An 18,598-nucleotide genomic window follows, 5' to 3' on the forward strand; every position below is an offset into this window, starting at 1 on the left:
TAATAATGATAATAATAATAGTAATAATAATAATAATAATGATAATAATAATACTATTAATAAAAATAATAATACTAATAATAAAAATAATGATAATAATAATAATAATATTATTATTAATAATAATCATCATCAAATGGATATACAATACATACCCACACCTCTGTACAAGACTAGGGAAATAAAAAAAACCACGTAGCTAAATCAATATTCAATCAAAACCATAGCCCAATACAACAAAAAGGACGCCGGGTACCACTCCACTTGCTCGAAAAAATCGAAATCGAACTAGAGAAATTAATACAAAAGAAACAGATCTCAAAACATGAAAAATGTCCCGACGATCACTTCGTCAGCCCAGTGTTAATAACAGTAAAAAAGGACAAGTCAGTTGTCAGTTAAAATAGCACTTGATTCCAAAAATTTAAATGAAGCGATACACAAAAACAAATACCATATGCAAAGCATCGATCACCTAGTGGACGCAGTTGCATTATATATTACCCAAAAAAAAGATTCCCCAGGGACATTTTGGTTTTCAAAATAGACCTAAAATATGCGTATAGCCAAATACCATTAGACAACTCGATAGCAAAACACTGCAATTTTATTATCCTCGGCGGAAAAGCAACCGGAACATATAGATTCTTAAATGGTTTCTACGGTCTCACTGACATGCCGGCAACTTTTCAAAAAACAATCGACAAGACATTAGAAGGAATCTCCTCAAAATTTGCACTCCTTGATGACATCCTTGTGATCACCAAGTGATCCTTACGCAAACACAAAAAAACTAGACAAAATTCTCAACAGTCTAGACAACGAAGGACAAGCTATAAAGTGGCAAAAATGCGAATTCGCAAAAAAGATCAATGAATGGTTAGGCTTTACAATAACTCCCAGTGGAATAACACCACTCATTACAAAAACAGAAGCCATCACGAAACCCGATAACCCTAAAACACTAAAACAATTACGATCGTTCCTAGGGAGCGTACACCATCTTACCAAATTTATACCGAACCTCGCCAAACTCTCGGAACCACTTCGACCACTATTAAAAAAACCCGAATCTAAAAACAATAAATTAGATTGAAGAGACGAACTTAGTTCGGCATTTAATAACATCAAATCGAAAATACATCAAATAATCGAAAACAAACTTTTCGATACAACAAAACAAACACGAATTAAATGCGAGGCCAGCGCGAAAGGACTTGGGGCTTGCATTGAACAAAAACACAACAACGAATGGCATACAATGGCCTTCGCGAGCAGGTTTTTGAACAAACATGAATCTAGATACAGAACAAACGAACTATAACTTCTAGCCGTAGTATGGTCCCTCGAGGGGGATTACTCATTTTACTTATACTTAATTTTAAGCATTACTTATTTGGGACAGAATTCACATTACAAACAGACCATAGAGCTCTGTTAATGGCAATCAATGAAAACCGCGGGAGTAAAACATACCAAAATAGACAGACAAGATTGGTAGACAGATTACTCACATTCAACTTTAATCTCTAACATATTCCGGGGAAAAATATGGGGTTTGCAAATTACCTAGGTCGACACCCCAGAAACAACCCACCCCCCACCGTTAGATGACACACAATTTATAGTTAACCTAATAAATGATTTTAATTTCGTTGTCACACAAAATTCGATTAATTACATTTCGGCTACGCGCACAATTTCAGACAAATACCAGACAAAACAATTAAACGCAGATAACAGTACACACTCTAACATTTACGACAGCGCTTTTTGCCTTTATTCTTCCAACTTTCAGCCGCCTTCTCTTTCTCATTTAACTTCTCATAATTCAAAACATATCATTCCACACAAAAATTTACATCAATCGACCGTGAATACAAAACCCCAGGGATTTTCCTCAAAGATTAACTCAGTTAATTCAATTTCATTTAAAAACGCAAAACATTTTCCCCAGGGATATCAGACTATCCAAGTTACCACTAGAAGTAGACCGAAATTGAATACATTCGAAAAGAAAATTATCAAAAGAAAACGAGCTCCAAATAAAAAGAACAACAAAATGAACAATGAAAAAATTACAATCGCAACACAAACGGAAGACAACACCAACAAGGGACTAGGACGATCAGCCATAAGACCGGACCCCCTAAACCCAATCTACCCGTTAAGCAATTCCGCCACCATGCCGCAATACAGAAAAAACCTCAGTCAAGTGTTCGGCGAAGAATTCGTCACCGAAGCAACACAAAAAGATAGACAAATGACCCCTATTAAAAAACTCATTAGAGATAAGGACTGGGAAACACTTAAAAAAGTCAGTCCACATTTCTACTCCCTGAAAAGAGATTCATCCATTACACCCTCCGGTCGCGTCTAGTGCGACAATAGGTTAATGGTACCATCGTCGCTCAAACAACTTGTAATTAATTCCCTTCACCAAACACACCCGGGCCAGTCGGGAATGCTACAGTTGGCAGACCTTGTATGGTTCCCTAGGATCCATAGGGAAGTTACAGCGAAAACACAATCATGCGGGGACTGCATCAAGAAAGGTAAAAACCTAAAACCGATAGCTCCGAAAAAATCCCAAGGGATACTTACTAAACTAAGTGAACCAAAAGAGGAAGTGCAATTAGATTTTTCGGGACCCATACCTTTTAGAGAACTCAAACAAAATTTCTACAATCTAGTTTCCGTAGACCGATTAACAAGATACCCTCACGCAGAAGTATTTAAAGACTGTGACACACAAACAGCATTCAATTATTTAGAGGAATACTGCCGATTTCACGGCATACCACGCTCCTTAAGATGTGACCAATCCCAAGCCTTTAAAGCAAGAAAATTCGAACTCTTCTGCAAAAATAAAAATATAAAACTAATACTAGCCCCCGCGGGAGACCATAGGGCCACAGGAATGGTAGAAAGATTAATTCAGACATTAAAAAGGAGAATCTCGGTTATGGAACACGACCCCTTATGGTCATCTTCCGATCTAGGAACAATAGTAGCTAAAATAATAGAATCAATAAGACTAATACCCAACGCAAAAACCAAAATAGAACCATTCGTAGCTCAATTTGGAAGACCTCCAAACACAGAACTTTCTAACATGATTACGAAACCGTCAAACAAGAATTTATCAAACAAACAAATAAATCAATATGCTTCAGATCATGGGACGCTACGACAACCAGCGCTCCCCAGGGAAATCATGTGGGACTGGGACCACCACAGCGAACCAGAAATCGACATCCAGTACAAAGCCCAATCCCAACCAAACCCCACCACAAGTGATTCAGAGAACGCGCCGCTGCTTAGCCTCAAGCACGTTCCTGGTAAGATCATACCTGACAAGCTAGAAATTACATTTGGCGATAAAACTTCCACCGTATTATACAGCAGGAAAACCATAGCACAAAAAACAATAGCCCGCAAAGTACCGGAGCCCCGGGGATTTTTAAAACCCCAATGGAATATAATCCAAGACGGAAAAACAAACTATTCGCCCCATACAATAACATTAAACACTGATAACCGAAAAAATACGGTCATAAGAAAAAGCGACCTAGCCATAGTTACTGAACCAAAACCCCGTCTTATACATATGGTAGCATGTAAAACAGTCGGCGAATATAAATGTAACCAAGAAAAAATAAGAAAGTTCTGTTTAGAAGAAAAAGCAGCACTAGCCAAACAACAATTAGCGAAAGCCAAACAAACACGAACAACCCCACTACAACCAACCCCAACGCCACAAAATCAACCAGGACCCAGCCAGAACGTCATCAATACACAATCCCTGGGACATGCCGAACTAGTGGCAATGGCTAAGAGAAATCAAGAGGCACAGAAAAGACAGCGCACTACAAAGAAAACACTCACCAAGCAAACCCAAAAACAAATACGCCCACAAGAATCAAATCACAACTCCCCAGGGAGTCACAAGAGACTTCAATGGCTAAAGAACGCCAAAGCACGTCTCACGAAACCGTCAAGCTCTGCCATATTTGACCAAAAGTCAAAAACTGCTGCACTGCAACACTTCAGGGAGTCAAAAATACAAGCCGAGCAAAAACTACGATACTCCAGCTCTTCTGACAATAAAAGCTTTACATCGATCAACAAAGAAAAACTTAAATTTTCACCAACTGTGAAAATCCATAGTATCGAACCTGATTCCCCGGGGATCCCACCTTTCGAGATTGTGACTTCATCCGATCCAAACGATTTTATGAATGACAACAACGAAGCAACACAAGCAAACCAGCCATCCTGCTCATTTTCCCCTCCAGTGCAACAACGTCCCCAGGGAATCATGAAATCAACACCATGACTAGATAAAATTGTCGACAAAATTTGGAACTAACCAAATCATGAAAGTGCGGCTCTAGACAATAGTTCCGCGGATGATTTTCCGAAACAACCACCAATAAGGAAGATAGAAGTAGTTTATCTTGACACAACCACTTCCGAAAACAACACAAATGCGGACGCCCCAATTGTGGAACTATTCGAGGATACCCCCGCTGACCATCCGGACGTACCTATGGTGGAACTTACTGAGGACACTCCCCCTCCTACCGCCGAGTTACCAAAGGACGAGTCACCCAAGGAAGCCCAAGAAGAGCCCCCAGTACACGATGAAGAAAACAAGACATCGGCGACGTCCCCAGCTAAAAGCTCGATCTCGAGCATTCAGACAAGTGACTTTTATAATCAAGACGAATTTTAAGTTCCTTAAAATTTCTATCGTTGTGGGTGTGTGGTGCGGGGAGCACCGTTCCCTAGGGACTGACTATAGAATTGACTTACTCATAAACTCTTCATGAAATTATTTAAACTCTCTTTTCTTTCTGTTGTACCATTGTTAACGTTTTTACTTAAAACTTTATAGCGAACCATTTGTGAACTAATTTAGCAGGTACTTGCAGGTACTGTCTGACTAACTTATTTCTGTAAACACTTTACTCCGTTTTGGAACTGAACTGAAGTGTTATGCTATGATATTGAATGTAAACCGAATCCCTCGGTGAAAGAGATAAATTAACGACTTGACTCTAAGCGTTTTGAATAAGCCTCAACAATAATAATAAAAATAATAATAATAATAGTAATAATAATAATAATAAAAATATTAATAATAATAATAATAATATTAATAAAAAAATAATGACAATAATAATAATAATAATAATAATAATAATAATAATAATAATAATAATAATAATAGTAATAATAATAATGATAATAATAATAATAATAATAATAATAATAATAATAATAATGATAATAATAATAATAATAATAATAATAATAATAATAATAATAACTTTGAAAATAATAAGGATAATATGAATTTGTCTGAGAATAAAATATTTTTTTTTGTGAGAATTCAAACAATTCTAAGAAATGTCAAAAACAAGTTTTCAAAAATTTCCTACCTATACCCAATATTTGGTCTGTTCACAGCTTCATCCTCATATTTATATCTATAATCTTTCTCTTTAAACCTTCCTCCTTCCAGTTTTTTTTATTATTGACATGTTTTTTTGTTTTTCTATTGCAATTTAAAAATTTGCCCTAACACTAAGCATCCATTTTGCGGAGGTATTGGCAAGCAGAAAAACTTTCTTCAACCACCCGCAAAATCCCGTTTTTGACGTTCTGATACCCTAGTGGCAATATTTCGGCTTATCAGCGCAACATAGATGCATCCCCATCAATATCGCGCTCGGCATCATTAAAGTTTTAGGTTTGATCTATATCTAATACCGTATGTGGTATAGGAAATTACTTGAAGTAGATGCATTTCAAGCTATGTCGGGCAAAATTGCAGACATATCACTACGCGGATGAAAAAAGCAGCAAAAAAACAGGCTCGCCGATTGGTCAGTACATAAGTGAAGTTTGTGACACCTCACGCGCTTTTAATTGGCGTATAATTGATCAGCCACAAAAAGCTTACAACAACTCGAAACAATACACATAGCACACCCGAAGGAAGTTGAGCACGTGCGATGAGTACAAAAACCAAGTGTTCACACTAACTAACAGTAGTCCTTTTTAAAAGAAAAACTTTTTAGCAATTTAAATTATTGAAAAGTTCCAACTACTCTCCAAAACTGTGGAAAGTTTTGAGAAATTTTAAAACGATAAAAGACAAGAGCGAGAAATGAAATTCAAGAATTAAACGAATAAAAAATATTGTTTTAACAAAAAACGATCTTTGGGGAAACTCTTCACTTACTGTTTTGCTTCATAATTGAATTTAAATTATCTTAATTGCTAAAAAATTTCATGGAACTTTAATTTGCTTGTTACCTGATAATTATAGATATAGCAAATACATCTGTTAATATAGCTTTATAATTGAGTTAGTCCATTAACAACCCACATTTAACATAGTTTCATATACAACAAGAAATTTCAAAAATTTTTTTTCGAAAGAAGGTTTAAGGGTTGGTATGATCGTAAACTCCACGTTGTGAATACAGTTTGAAAGTCAACATAATTGTTTTTAATTTTACTTTTAAAATTTTGTGTATTTTTGCCTCTGTGTTGCAGAAAAATTTTGTGTTAATTGGGAGACGTAGTCTGATTTACTTGATGCTCTTTTTGTTTTGGTTTCATTTTATCTTTATTGCGAAATATTGACCTTCTCTAAAAATTTGAACAACCTCTTCAGCCGTTGCAAAGGAAAATTTTTGCTCTTAAATCAAATACCACTGAAGAAGATACAAGATTATACGTCAAGGCAAAAGGGCTTTGGGAATGGAGGTTCAACAAAACATAGTTTGATTTAATAATTTTCAACACGTTAGAAAAAATTTTCCCCGAAAAGAGTATTAGAGCCTATGAATATCACGATTTTGTTTGAAAGAACAAATATGAACAAAAGCATACGTGATGTTGATAGCAAATTTTTGTCCACTTGTTTTTGCATGCACTGGTGGGATTGGCCCGTCAGCCAAGAAATGATTAGCATCAAAACTCTCTATGCAAAAAGAAGACGGCTGGACTGACATCATGTAGTATGTCATGACTTAGTACAAAAATCAGCTTCGTTCTTTTAAGGAGCTCTTTACTCTATATTCTAGTAGAAAAAACTGAATCTTCTGTTTAAAAATGTTTCTAAATTCCCGAATAAACGTTTTGGCTTTTTATGTTAATTGTCAGATTAAATCTTTTGCAATTTTTTAAGGAGAAAATGATAAAAAAAGAATATAAGTTTGTCTGAGAATAAAAAAAGTTTGTGGGAGAATTCAAACAACTCTAAGAGATTTCAAAAACAAGTTTTCAAAAATTTCTTACCTTTACCCAATATTTAGTCAGTTTACAGCTTCATATTTACAATTATAATCTTCCCCTTTAAAACTTCCTTCTTCCAGTTTTTTTATTATTGCCATGCTTTTTATATTTCTTTTATAATTCAAAAATTTGCCCTAACCCAAAGCATCCATTTTGTAGAAGTTTTGGCAAACAGCAATTTTTTTTCAACAAGTGGAAAAATTCCGCTTTTGACGTTCTGATATCCTAGTGGTAGTTTTTCGGCTTATAAGCGCAACATAGATGCATACTCATCCATAGCGCGCTTACCATCATTAAAGTCTTAGGTTTGATCAATATCTAAAAACGAAAGTGGTATAAGAAAATACTTGAAATAGATGCAAATCAACCTATTCCAGGCAAAATTGCAGATATATAACTACACAGATGGCAAAGCTGCAAAAAACAGACTCGCCGATAGGTCAGTGCATAAGCGAAGTTTGTGACACCGCACGCGCTTTTTGTCCACTTCTCTTTGCATGCACTGGTGGAGCTGGCCCATCAGCCAAGAAATGATTGGCATCGAAATTCTCTGTGCGAAAAGAAGACGGCTCCACTGACATCATGTAGTATGTCATGACTTAGTACAAAAATCAGCTTCGCACTTTTAAGGAGCTCATTACTCTATATTCTAGTAGAAAAAACTGAATCTTCAGTTTAAAAATGTTTCTAAGTTTCTGAATAAACGTTTTTGACTTTTATGTTAATTGTCAGATTAAAAATTTTACGATTTTTTAAGTTTAAAATGATAAAAAAGAATGTAAGTTTGTCTGAGAATAAAAAAAATTGTGGGAGAATTCAAACAACTCTAAGAGATTTCAAAAACAAGTTTTCAAAAATTTCCTACCTTTACCCAATATTTTGTCTGTTTACAGCTTCGTTTTTACATCTATAATTTTCCATTTTAAACCTTCCTTCTTCCAGGTTTTCGATTATTGCCATGTTTTTTTATTTTTCTTTTATAATTCAAAAATTTGCCCTAACCCTAAGCATCCTTTTTGTAGAAGTTTTGGCAAGCAGCAATTTTTTTTCAACAAGTGAAAAAATTCCGATTTTGACGTTCTGATATCCTAGTGGTACTACTTTGACTTATCAGCGCAACATAGAAGCGTCTTCATCCGTAGCGCGCTTGCCATCATTAAAGTCTTAGGTTTGATCAATATCTAAAATCGTATGTGGTATAAGAAAATACTTGAAGTAGATGCAAGTCAACCTATTTCAGGCAAAATTGCAGACATATAACTACGCAGATGGCAAAGTTGCAAAAAACAGACTCGCAGATAGGTCAATACATAAGCGAAGTTTGTGACACCTCACGCGCTTTTTATTGGCGCATAATTGATCAGCCACAAAAAGCGTACGACAATGTTTCACAAAAATAATTATGACTCTCAAAACAGTACACATAGCACAACTGAAGGAATTGAGTACGTGCGATGAATACAAAAACCAGTTGTTTACACTAACTAACAGTAATCCTTTTTTGTTAAAAAAACATTTTAGCATTTTAAATTATTGAAAAGTTCCAACTACATAACAAAACGGCGGAAATTATGACAAACTTTAAAACGGTAAAATACAAAAGCGAGAATTGAAATTCAAGATCTAAACGAATAAAAAATTTTGTTTTTTACAAAAAACAATCTTTCGAGAACCTACTCATTTACTGTTTTGCTTCATAATTGATTTCAATTTTTTTAATTGGTAAAAAATTGGTTGTAAATTTAATTTGCATTTTACCTGATAATCCTAGATACAGCAAAGACATCTTTTAATCAGCTTTATAATTGAGTTAGTCCTCTAACAACCCACCTATAACATAATTTCATACACCACAGGAAATTTGAGAATTTTTTTTATCGGAAGACGGTTTCAGGGTTAGTTTGATCCTAAACTCCGCATTGTGAATACAGTTCGCAAGTCAACATAGTTTTTCAAATTTACTTTTAAAATTTTGTGTATTTTTTCCTCTGTGTTGCAGAAAAATTGTTTGATATTGGGAGACGTATTTTGGTTTTTCTTACGCTAATTGTTTTGTTTTCAGTTGATCTTTACTGCAAATTATTGATCTTTATCTAAAAATTGGATGATTTTTCGTCTGGATGCTGATTTTTGATCCACCGTATCTCCGTATCTGTTGAGCGCCTGATCAAAAGTGGAACAACTAGTAGTTATTTAAAAACCCTGTGATTTGTCCATTGAACTACGTTTTGCCTATGTTGAAACGTTGCACATCAGTTTTTCCCTTGCCACTTTGTTTTTATGCCAATGACAGATATTTTCGTGATAATTCTGCATTCCGGCCTCTTAGACACTAAGGCGGCGCAAAATTGTTGATGTTTCAACGATAGCTGTTGTTTAAGAAGAAAGACTTCAATTTTAACTCATCTACCCTTGCCATCAATTGTTTGTTTTCGTGAGTTGCCGTCTTTTGTTCTACATTTTTCTCAGTTGATGTTTTTGTGTCATGTTTTTTCTATTGATAAAATTGAAAAATTCAAAAATCCGTGTGAAAACGTAGTGCTTGGAAAGCCCCGGTTTAGCCTATATTCGACCAATGCTGAGGAAGGAAATAACTTAATTTAGTTATTTTATTAAGCTCTATGTGAATATCGTAAAAATGTATTATATAAGAGCTTGATCTCGCAATTGTACTGACTGAAATAAGTTGTACTGACATAAACTGTACATGACTGACAAGTGTACGAGCCCATTGTAATAAAGAAATTAAAGTAATAGCAGATATCAGCAATCATTCTTAAATTCACAACAATATGCTGGATAGATTTCATTAACTGAAATCATCAGGTTTGTGGCTAGTCTTCGTGCTGTTTAGCATTATGCAGGGATTTTTATAAGTCTAATTTTTGGCATAGAATAAAATAATTTCATGTTGGATGTTCATTTTGGCATTTGATGTTGATGTTGACTCTTTTGACTGGGTTCTGGCGCACTGGTTTGGGCCCACTTGTTCCATTTGCTGCTCAGATCCTTGCCACACCAGATTGTTTTTTCTCTTGGGATTTTCCATTTAACATAACCCAGGTTTTTTCACATTTTTTTCTCCCTGTTGCTTATTGTTTGTTTAGATGTGGAGGAGGAGCTCAAGATTCTCATTACATGAAGTACCTGAGACGTTCACGAATTGGCAATTGGCACATCCAGAATCGAGTAAATCACGGAATAAAAGGCATGAGCATTTCACGCATACAAAGGAGCAGGGCTAGTGAACTTGTGCAATGTTTTGAACTGCTGTTCTAACCAAAAACTTGACACTATCGTAGGAATCGCCCGTTTTAATGATGATCGTTTTTACCCATCCTTTTCGTTGAGCAATTCAAATATTTATTTACAATAAATCTTATAAAGTTTAATTCTTCACACTTGATCATAACTAAGGCAATTCACACAAAACAATTTAATTAACAATAAAATAAAAAACTTGAAGAACTTTGAATGAGATTGTTATACCAGCCATAACTGGACTCGAACCAGCGGATGGAATGCTTCGAAGTATTTACGCTTTACCCGTGCGCCTGGGTAAGTTCAATATAAGTAACCCGACTGCAAGTACACGTGATTAACTCGACTCGATTGACCTCTCCAACACCCTGAACATCCCTGACGCTGTCCAGTCTGAGCTCTTTCGAAATCGCCTGCAAAAAACAAAATGTTCCGAATTAAGAAGAGAAAACCAAGCTGGACAGTCTGAAAGAAGCAATGAATCAACTGATAAATTACTCTTTGGAACACGCTTCACAAAAGGGCGCTTCTAGCTGGCTAAATCTTCTGCCACCCAAACAGTAGATTATCTGCCTAACCGGGTTAGAGTTTCGAGATGAGCTACTCACACTATGGCTGCGAGCTAACGAAACTGACATGGACATGTCCATGTGGTGAAAAAGTTAGCATCACTTTTGCCCTCCATTATGCAAAAGGCTGGTATACAAATTCGCCATAACGGAATCCGAGACACGTTTGAGAGTTTGATGAACGAGAATTTTTTTGATGTCGAAATAGAGCCAAAGCTTCAGTCGCTTCCATGAGAATCCTTTCCACACGAAACCTCAAGCACTGATGACGACGCTCGACTGGACATCAAAGCGAATGGACTCTGGGAAACTCGATTCTCTAGGACTTTCTTCAATGTCAAAGTTCTCATTTCCCTCGCATCTTCATGCCCGAAAAATCATCAAAGATGCCTACTCATGTTACGAGCAGCTTAGAAATTTTTTCAATAAATTAAAGGGGGTTTGCTCTTAAGCCGCGTAGGACAATCCAATGGATGAGTAGTGATCCCCCACTATGAGACATCATTGCATCATTTATAACATTAAAGACAATGCACTATAGCTCTTTTAGAGCTGCGTCATGAGAAATATAAACATAGACATCACTGCATTGTATATAATTTTGAAGACAAGGCACTATTTTTAGAGCTGCGTCAAGAGAATTAAATTTCTATACAAGCCAATTTGTTACGGGTCTTTCCCATTATAGCCCCCCAGCTTAGTGGTCAGGTAACCTATAGCCCCCCAATCATGCCAATAATAATTATAATAATAATAATATAGACTTTAGAGTAAACTCAAGGGGTTCTTTAGACCCATATCAATTCAATCAGTCACAGTTTGAGTAGTTTTAAGTCGTTTCTGTACAGAAAAAGTACCAATAGGACATCCACATCTGATATGCCAAGTGCAAGAAGTCAGTTCGTTGTAGTATTCCAGAAAATATTCCCAGTAGATGTCTGATAGTCGGGTTTTCAGAGTTTCTGTGTCGTGATTATACCATAATGGGGGCTATAATTTCATGGGGGGCTATAATGGGAAAGACCCATTTGTTATGAATCTATTCTCCCCTCCCGCACTATGGCACTGCAAAAATTATCAATGTCAGTCGGCCGTTTGGAACCACGGCACCCTCTGAGGCATATGATAGCGCTGCGCTGAAGAGCAAAACTTATTCTCTTGCGTGTGTACGTTAGTGCGTCCGAGTATGAGTTTACCTTCTATTTGGCGATGCTATGATCAAATACTCGATTTCTTAAATCTTCTATTGCTTCATTGTTTCTTTATCTACTTTTTTAAAATAATCTTTGGTCCATGCAATTTGCTTTTGTGAATTCCATTTCGAACTTCTGTGTTGTTGTTGTTGTGGATTTCCAGGTTGTCCTGAGGGGATTTCTCCCTGTTGTTGGATTAGAATCTTGACCACTGATCTCGGCACAGGTGGCAATCACATGACAGCTGTCAAGAACACACGTTTCGCTCTGAGAAGTTGTTTTGACGATTTTTCATAAGCTCTATAATTCGGGTTTTTAGACCAATCGGATTCAAGAAATCCACTTCATTTCCGATAATATCGACAATCCGGCTCTTGTATCTGCCTTGTAATTTATGTATCTGCTTTTTTTATTTTTAGAATGGATGACATCGTTAAATTGACAGACGATGAGCTGAAATCTCAATTGAAGTCATTTAATACATTTGTGGGGCCAATCACAGGTAGGACGATAGTCTCATGTTGCAGTCTGTCCCATTATATCTTTCGCCAATTAGGGGTCTACGCCCAATTAGGTTGAAAATTGCGGTCACAGTTGAAGTAAACGTTTTTCATTGCTGTTTGTTATGGCTTTGATGATGCGAAGTGTTTCAGATTCAACGAGGAGAGTGTACCAACTGAAGCTAGTTAAATGCTGTAAGTTATCATTTGTTAAAGGTTCAGTTTCGTATCTATTCTGCCTCCCTGTGTTTTTTACGTCCCCGCTTTGGAATTTTGTTTTGTTACATAGCACTCTACTACGTAAAATAGCACGTGAGCCTAGTGGGCTAAAATTTATGTCTATTAAGCTCAGGGATTTAGAAAAATATTTGCAATTAATTGACCGGAAAAAAGGAAGGAAATCAATTAATTTAATTGGCAAATTTGTGCAATCAATTATTGGCAATATATTGACCTCCGATCAATCAATTATTGCAATTGTGTTTTATATGCCAATCAATTTTTGCAATCAATTAATTGGCAATTATTTCAATTAAATTTTTTCCAAATCCCTACCTAAGCTGGGAGCCCAAACAGAAGTTTCAAATGAAAGTTTCAATTCAATTTGTATCAGTAGTGATAAAGTGTATCAAAAATTGGTGGCGCGGAGATTTAGTAACTGATCAGCGTAACAATTATTGCTTTTATTAACGAGTTTCAAATATTAATGTGACTTGGAGATGAGCATTTGATTGTAGTTATATTGGAAAGGCCACTTTTTTGAACTATACTAGAACAAATTGATCCGATCTGGAGATATTTTTTTCTGAAATACCGTCATTATTAATAGCCGCAAAGCGATAGAAGAGGCTATTATTGGTCTTCTCTTTTTTTGACAATTTAAGGAATTTGAATTTTATTGAGGCGCCAGGAAACTCCGATAAGATTGACAGAATCCATAGAGAGATCTGTCACTGGCGCGCAAACTTCATAATACTGTACAAATACAAAGCAGGGCAAAAGTTCGTTGATAAAATTCTGAAACAGTTCCTAGAAAGGGGCATATATGAAGAACTTTCATTGAAGGTTGCCGCTATCTTCCCCCACCTGGTTCTCCCTTGTGTGAAGTTGACCAACGACGTTTCAGTTACCAAGACACTCGCCCGACGCCTACAATTATGGTACCAAGGCCACCTCGACGAGCTTCTGGAAGCTAGAGCCCTGCAGTATAAACTTCGTAAGACCCCTAAAAACGCAAAGTTTAACAGTAAAAATTTCAAATGCCATCAAGTGTCTCACTGGTGAACTGCCGTCCGGGATATCACCAAAGGATACAATTAACGGAAAAACTACATGAGTTGCTCTAAGAACGACCCGACTCCTTCCCAAGTAAACCTCAATTCCAAAGTCGACAAAAACATGTTTGAGTCAATCTTGTACCACCTCGCAGTCTTAGAAAACAAAGGCGAATCGGCCGTTAAAAAAACAGCTTTGAAAGTACATGACAGCCACGGACCGTCCGGGTGAGAGGCAAACGAGTGGAGACGAATTTTCACTTGTTTCAAAGAAGTGTCAGCAAACATAGCGGAAACCGTAGCCAAAATTGCTGCCCGTCTGGCAACTGAAAAAGTTTCTGAAAATTCTCTTGAAGCGTATAACGCGGGCAGACTAATCCTCTTAAACAAAAACCCGGTGTTCGACCTATTGGCGTAGAAGAAGTTCTTTGTCGCATCATAGGCTAATACATCATCAGGCATAAAGAAAATGACCTACGCTTCTTGGGCGGCCATACACAACTTTGCCTAGGCCAAAAGTGCGGGATTGAACACGCTATTCACTCGCGGCGCTTGCAATATGAAAAACCTGAAAATGAAGCTGTTCTAATAGACCCAAAAAATGCCTTCAACTGCCTCAGCCGTAAATTGGCATTTGAAAATATCAAGAGAATTTGCCCCGCTTTGAGTTTTGTTGTTCAAAACTCATATTCAGCCCCGTCCAATTTATACGTCGCAGGTAAAGCACTGCAGTCCCTAGAGGGCACAACTCAAGGAGACACCGTTGCTATGGCTATGTATAGAGCAGCAACCCTTCCCATGTTCAAGCTTTTCCAGAATATGCACGTGAAGCAAAAATGGTACGCATACGACGGCAGCGCATTATGACGATTACAGGACCTTCTCCTGTGCTTTAAACAACTCACTGAACATGGTAGCTGTTTTGGCTGCACCGTGAACGCCCCGAAGTGTCAATTAATGGGACGGCAGTTGATATTGCTGACAGGTGCTGCGTTCTAGGATCTGTAATAGGCAATGAGAAAGCCTATGAGGACTTTAATGTGACCAGAGCTGGAAAGTATTCCAATTTGTTGAAAAAATTGGGCACGTAGCAAAAACATCTCAAAAAGCTTACGCATGTCTCACAAGAGGCGTGCAACAAAAATTAAATTTCATTTCTATACGAACGCATCTTTACGAACGCGAATATCTTTACGAACGCGGAGGACAACATCCAAACACACGTCCTGCCGTCGTTCTTTGGCTCTCCGTGTCTCAATCCCCACGGCAATTGTATTCGCTACCATCCCGGGAGGGCAGACTTAACGTCAAGGAGCATTTAGATTACGAAACGGAGTACTCCGCTTCGCTGACCGCATGCGCTCCTCTAGAAGGTGAGAATCTAGCAAATGCTCATCTCACCCAAGACCGAATAACGCACGACCAACGAACCGCACGCCTGAAAAAAATTCGATCGAGTCAGGATTTCATGGAAAGCCTTCAGACCGAGCAACGTCTTGTAATTGAAATGGCTTTAGAAAAAGGAGCCTCGAACTGGCTCACAGCTCTACCGCTCAAACGTTACTGTTTCACACTAACGAAGTCCGAATTTAGAGACGGTGTTTGCATTAGATATAACATCGAAGACAAAAATACGGCCATTAATTTTCCAAATGGCAGAAGTTCGCGCTATCACATGCTCTCTACTGTACGAATGGTTGGTATAAACACATGAAACACAACGAGATCTGAGACACCTTTGCAAGAAACATGCAAGACCTTTGCTATGATGTCGAGGATGAGCCGACTTTTTCATTTGATTCAAGACGAGCCCTTTATACACAATACGAACACTGATGAAAACGCGAGACTAGACTTTAAAGCGAATGGCCTATGGGGGTCCAGGTTCAGCCGTTGTCTCTTGGACGTAAAGATCTTCAACCCATTTGCCATGTCATGCCCTAAAAATTCCGTAGAAGGGAACAAATATCATGAGTCGTTGAAGTGCTTCAAGTATGAGCAGCGAATACTTGACGTCAAGAAAAGTTACTTCGTTCCGCTTGTGTTTTCCTGCAGGGGGCAGGACTGTCCGAAGGACGCACTTTAAAACAACTAGCTAGCAAAATTGCTGAAAAGAAAAACGAATCATACTCGGACGCATTATCGTACATACGCACGAGAATAAGTTGCCTTTGCGCAGCGCGATCATATGCCTCAGAGGGTGTCTTGTTTCCAAACAACCGACTGACATTGATATTTTTTTCAGTGCCATAGTGCGGGAGGGGAGACTAGATTCATAACAAGTCAACTTATATGACGAAGCTCTAAAAGAGTTAAGGTGTGATGTTAAATAGTGAGGACCCACAGTTCCGTCCATTGGGTGGATAACACCCACGTTCATATTTAATTTAGAAAAAGAAAACCGGAAAAGAGAATAAGAAATCTTATTGGGGCGCTGTGTTTTTTTAAGGTCTTACACATTTTGATTTGACGTCAAATTGAAGTGATGATTTTGTTCATATTTTTGAAAAAAAACACAGCGCCCCAATAAGATTTCTTATTCTCTTTTTTCTAATTCAAATATGAACTTGTTGGATGATTTTGGAGAGTTGGATGATTTTGGCTCAAATTTAAATTAGAAAAAAAAGAGTAAGAAATCTTTTTGGTGCGCTGTGTTTTTTTAAATTAGAAAAAGAAAACAGGAAAAGAGTATAAAAATATTCTTGGGGCGCTGTGTTTTTTTAAGATCTTACACATTTTCATGATTTGACGTCAAATTGAAGTGATGATTTTGTTCATATTTTTTTAAAAAAAAAACACAGCGTCCCAATAAGATTTCTTATTCTCTTTTCCTCTTTTTTCTTATTCAAATATGAACTTGTTGGATGATTTTGGAGAGTTGGATGATTTTGGTTCAAATTTAAATTAGAAAAAAAGAGTAAGAAATCTTATTGGGGCGCTGTGTTTTTTTTTAAATTAGAAAAAGAAAAGAGGAAAAGAGAATAAAAAATATTATTGGGGCCTTGTTTTTTTTAAGATCCTACACATTTTCATGATTTGACCTCAAATTGAAGTGATGGTTTTGGTCACACCGAAACATGCAATAGAGCGAAAAGCGAGTGATATTGCGGCGTAATTTTCTATAATTTTAATGTTGAGAAAATGTTGTATGAACAAAAATTTGCTATCTCGGTAGTGGTTTTTGTTCACATATGGCATTTTGACATTGATTTTTGCCTTTTTTCGACTTCTTGAGCTAATTTTATATGACTAAAATCATCATCAAAAAAAGAAAAGAGGAAAAAAAGAATAAGAAATCTTACTGGGGCGCTGTGTTTTTTTTATTTTTTTAAAGATCTTACACATTTTCATGATTTGACGTCAAATTGAAGTGATGATTTTGTTCATATTTAAAAAAACACAATGCTCCAATAAGATGTCTTGTTCTCTTTTCTTTTTCTAATTCAAATATGAACTTGTTGGATGATTTTGGAGAGTTGGATGATTTTGGTTCATATTTAAATTAGAAAAGAAAAGGGAATAAGAAATCTTAATGAGCGCTGTTTTTTTTAAATTAGAGTTTTTTTAAATTGAAGTGATGATTTTGTTCATATTTAAAAAAACACAGCGCTCCAATAAGATTTCTTGTTCTCTTTTCTTTTTCTAATTCAAATATGAACTTGTTGGATGATTTTGGAGAGTTGGATGATTTTGTTTCATATTTAAATTAGAAAAGAGAAGAGAATAAGAAATCTTATTGTTGTTGTATGAAAAAAATTTGCTTTCTCGCTAGTGATTTTGTTCACATAAGGCATTTTGACATTGATTTTTGCCTTTTTTCGACTTTTTGAGCTAATTTTTTATGACCAAAATCATAATCAAAAAAAGAAAAGAGGAAAAAAAGAATAAGAAATCTTACTGGGGCGCTGTGTTTTTTTTATTTTTTTTTAAGATAATACACATTTTCATGATTTGACGTCAAATTGAAGTGATGATTTTGTTCATATTTAAAAAAACACAATGCTCCAATAAGATTTCTTGTTCTCTTTTCTTTTTCTGATTCAAATATGAACTTGTTGGATGATTTTGGAGAGTTGGATGATTTTGGTTCATATTTAAATTAGAAAAGAAAAGGGAATAAGAAATCTTAATGGGGCGCTGTTTTTTTTAAATTAGAGTTTTTTTTTAAATTGAAGTGATGATTTTGTTCATATTTAAAAAAACACAGCGCTCCAATAAGATTTCTTATTCTGTTTTCTTTTTCTAATTCAAATATGAACTTGTTGGATGATTTTGGAGAGTTGGATGATTTTGGTTCATATTTAAATTAGAAAAGAAAAGGGAATAAGAAATCTTAATGAGCGCTGTTTTTTTTAAATTAGAGTTTTTTTTAAATTGAAGTGATGATTTTGTTCATATTTAAATTAGAAAAGAGAAGAGAATAAGAAATCTTATTGTTGTTGTATGAAAAAAATTTGCTTTCTCGCTAGTGATTTTGTTCACATAAG

The 18,598-nt window shown here is 36.2% G+C and overlaps 1 protein-coding gene across 1 annotated transcript in view; it reads left to right on the top strand.

Annotated features, from left to right (window-relative positions):
* The first annotated feature begins 12,711 nt into the window (after positions 1-12,711).
* LOC142340888 (uncharacterized) overlaps positions 12,712-18,598 on the top strand; it is a 29,315-nt gene continuing 23,428 nt past the window's right edge. The window contains exons 1-2 of the mRNA XM_075391656.1: positions 12,712-12,839; positions 12,991-13,032. Of these exons, the coding sequence (XP_075247771.1) occupies positions 12,758-12,839; positions 12,991-13,032 (124 nt within the window). The 5' untranslated portion in view covers positions 12,712-12,757. The remainder of the gene's footprint in view (positions 12,840-12,990; positions 13,033-18,598) is intronic.

Source organism: Convolutriloba macropyga, chromosome 6, assembly GCF_964194025.1.
Source record: "Convolutriloba macropyga chromosome 6, txConMacr16.3, whole genome shotgun sequence".
Classification (NCBI taxonomy): domain Eukaryota; kingdom Metazoa; phylum Xenacoelomorpha; order Acoela; family Convolutidae; genus Convolutriloba; species Convolutriloba macropyga.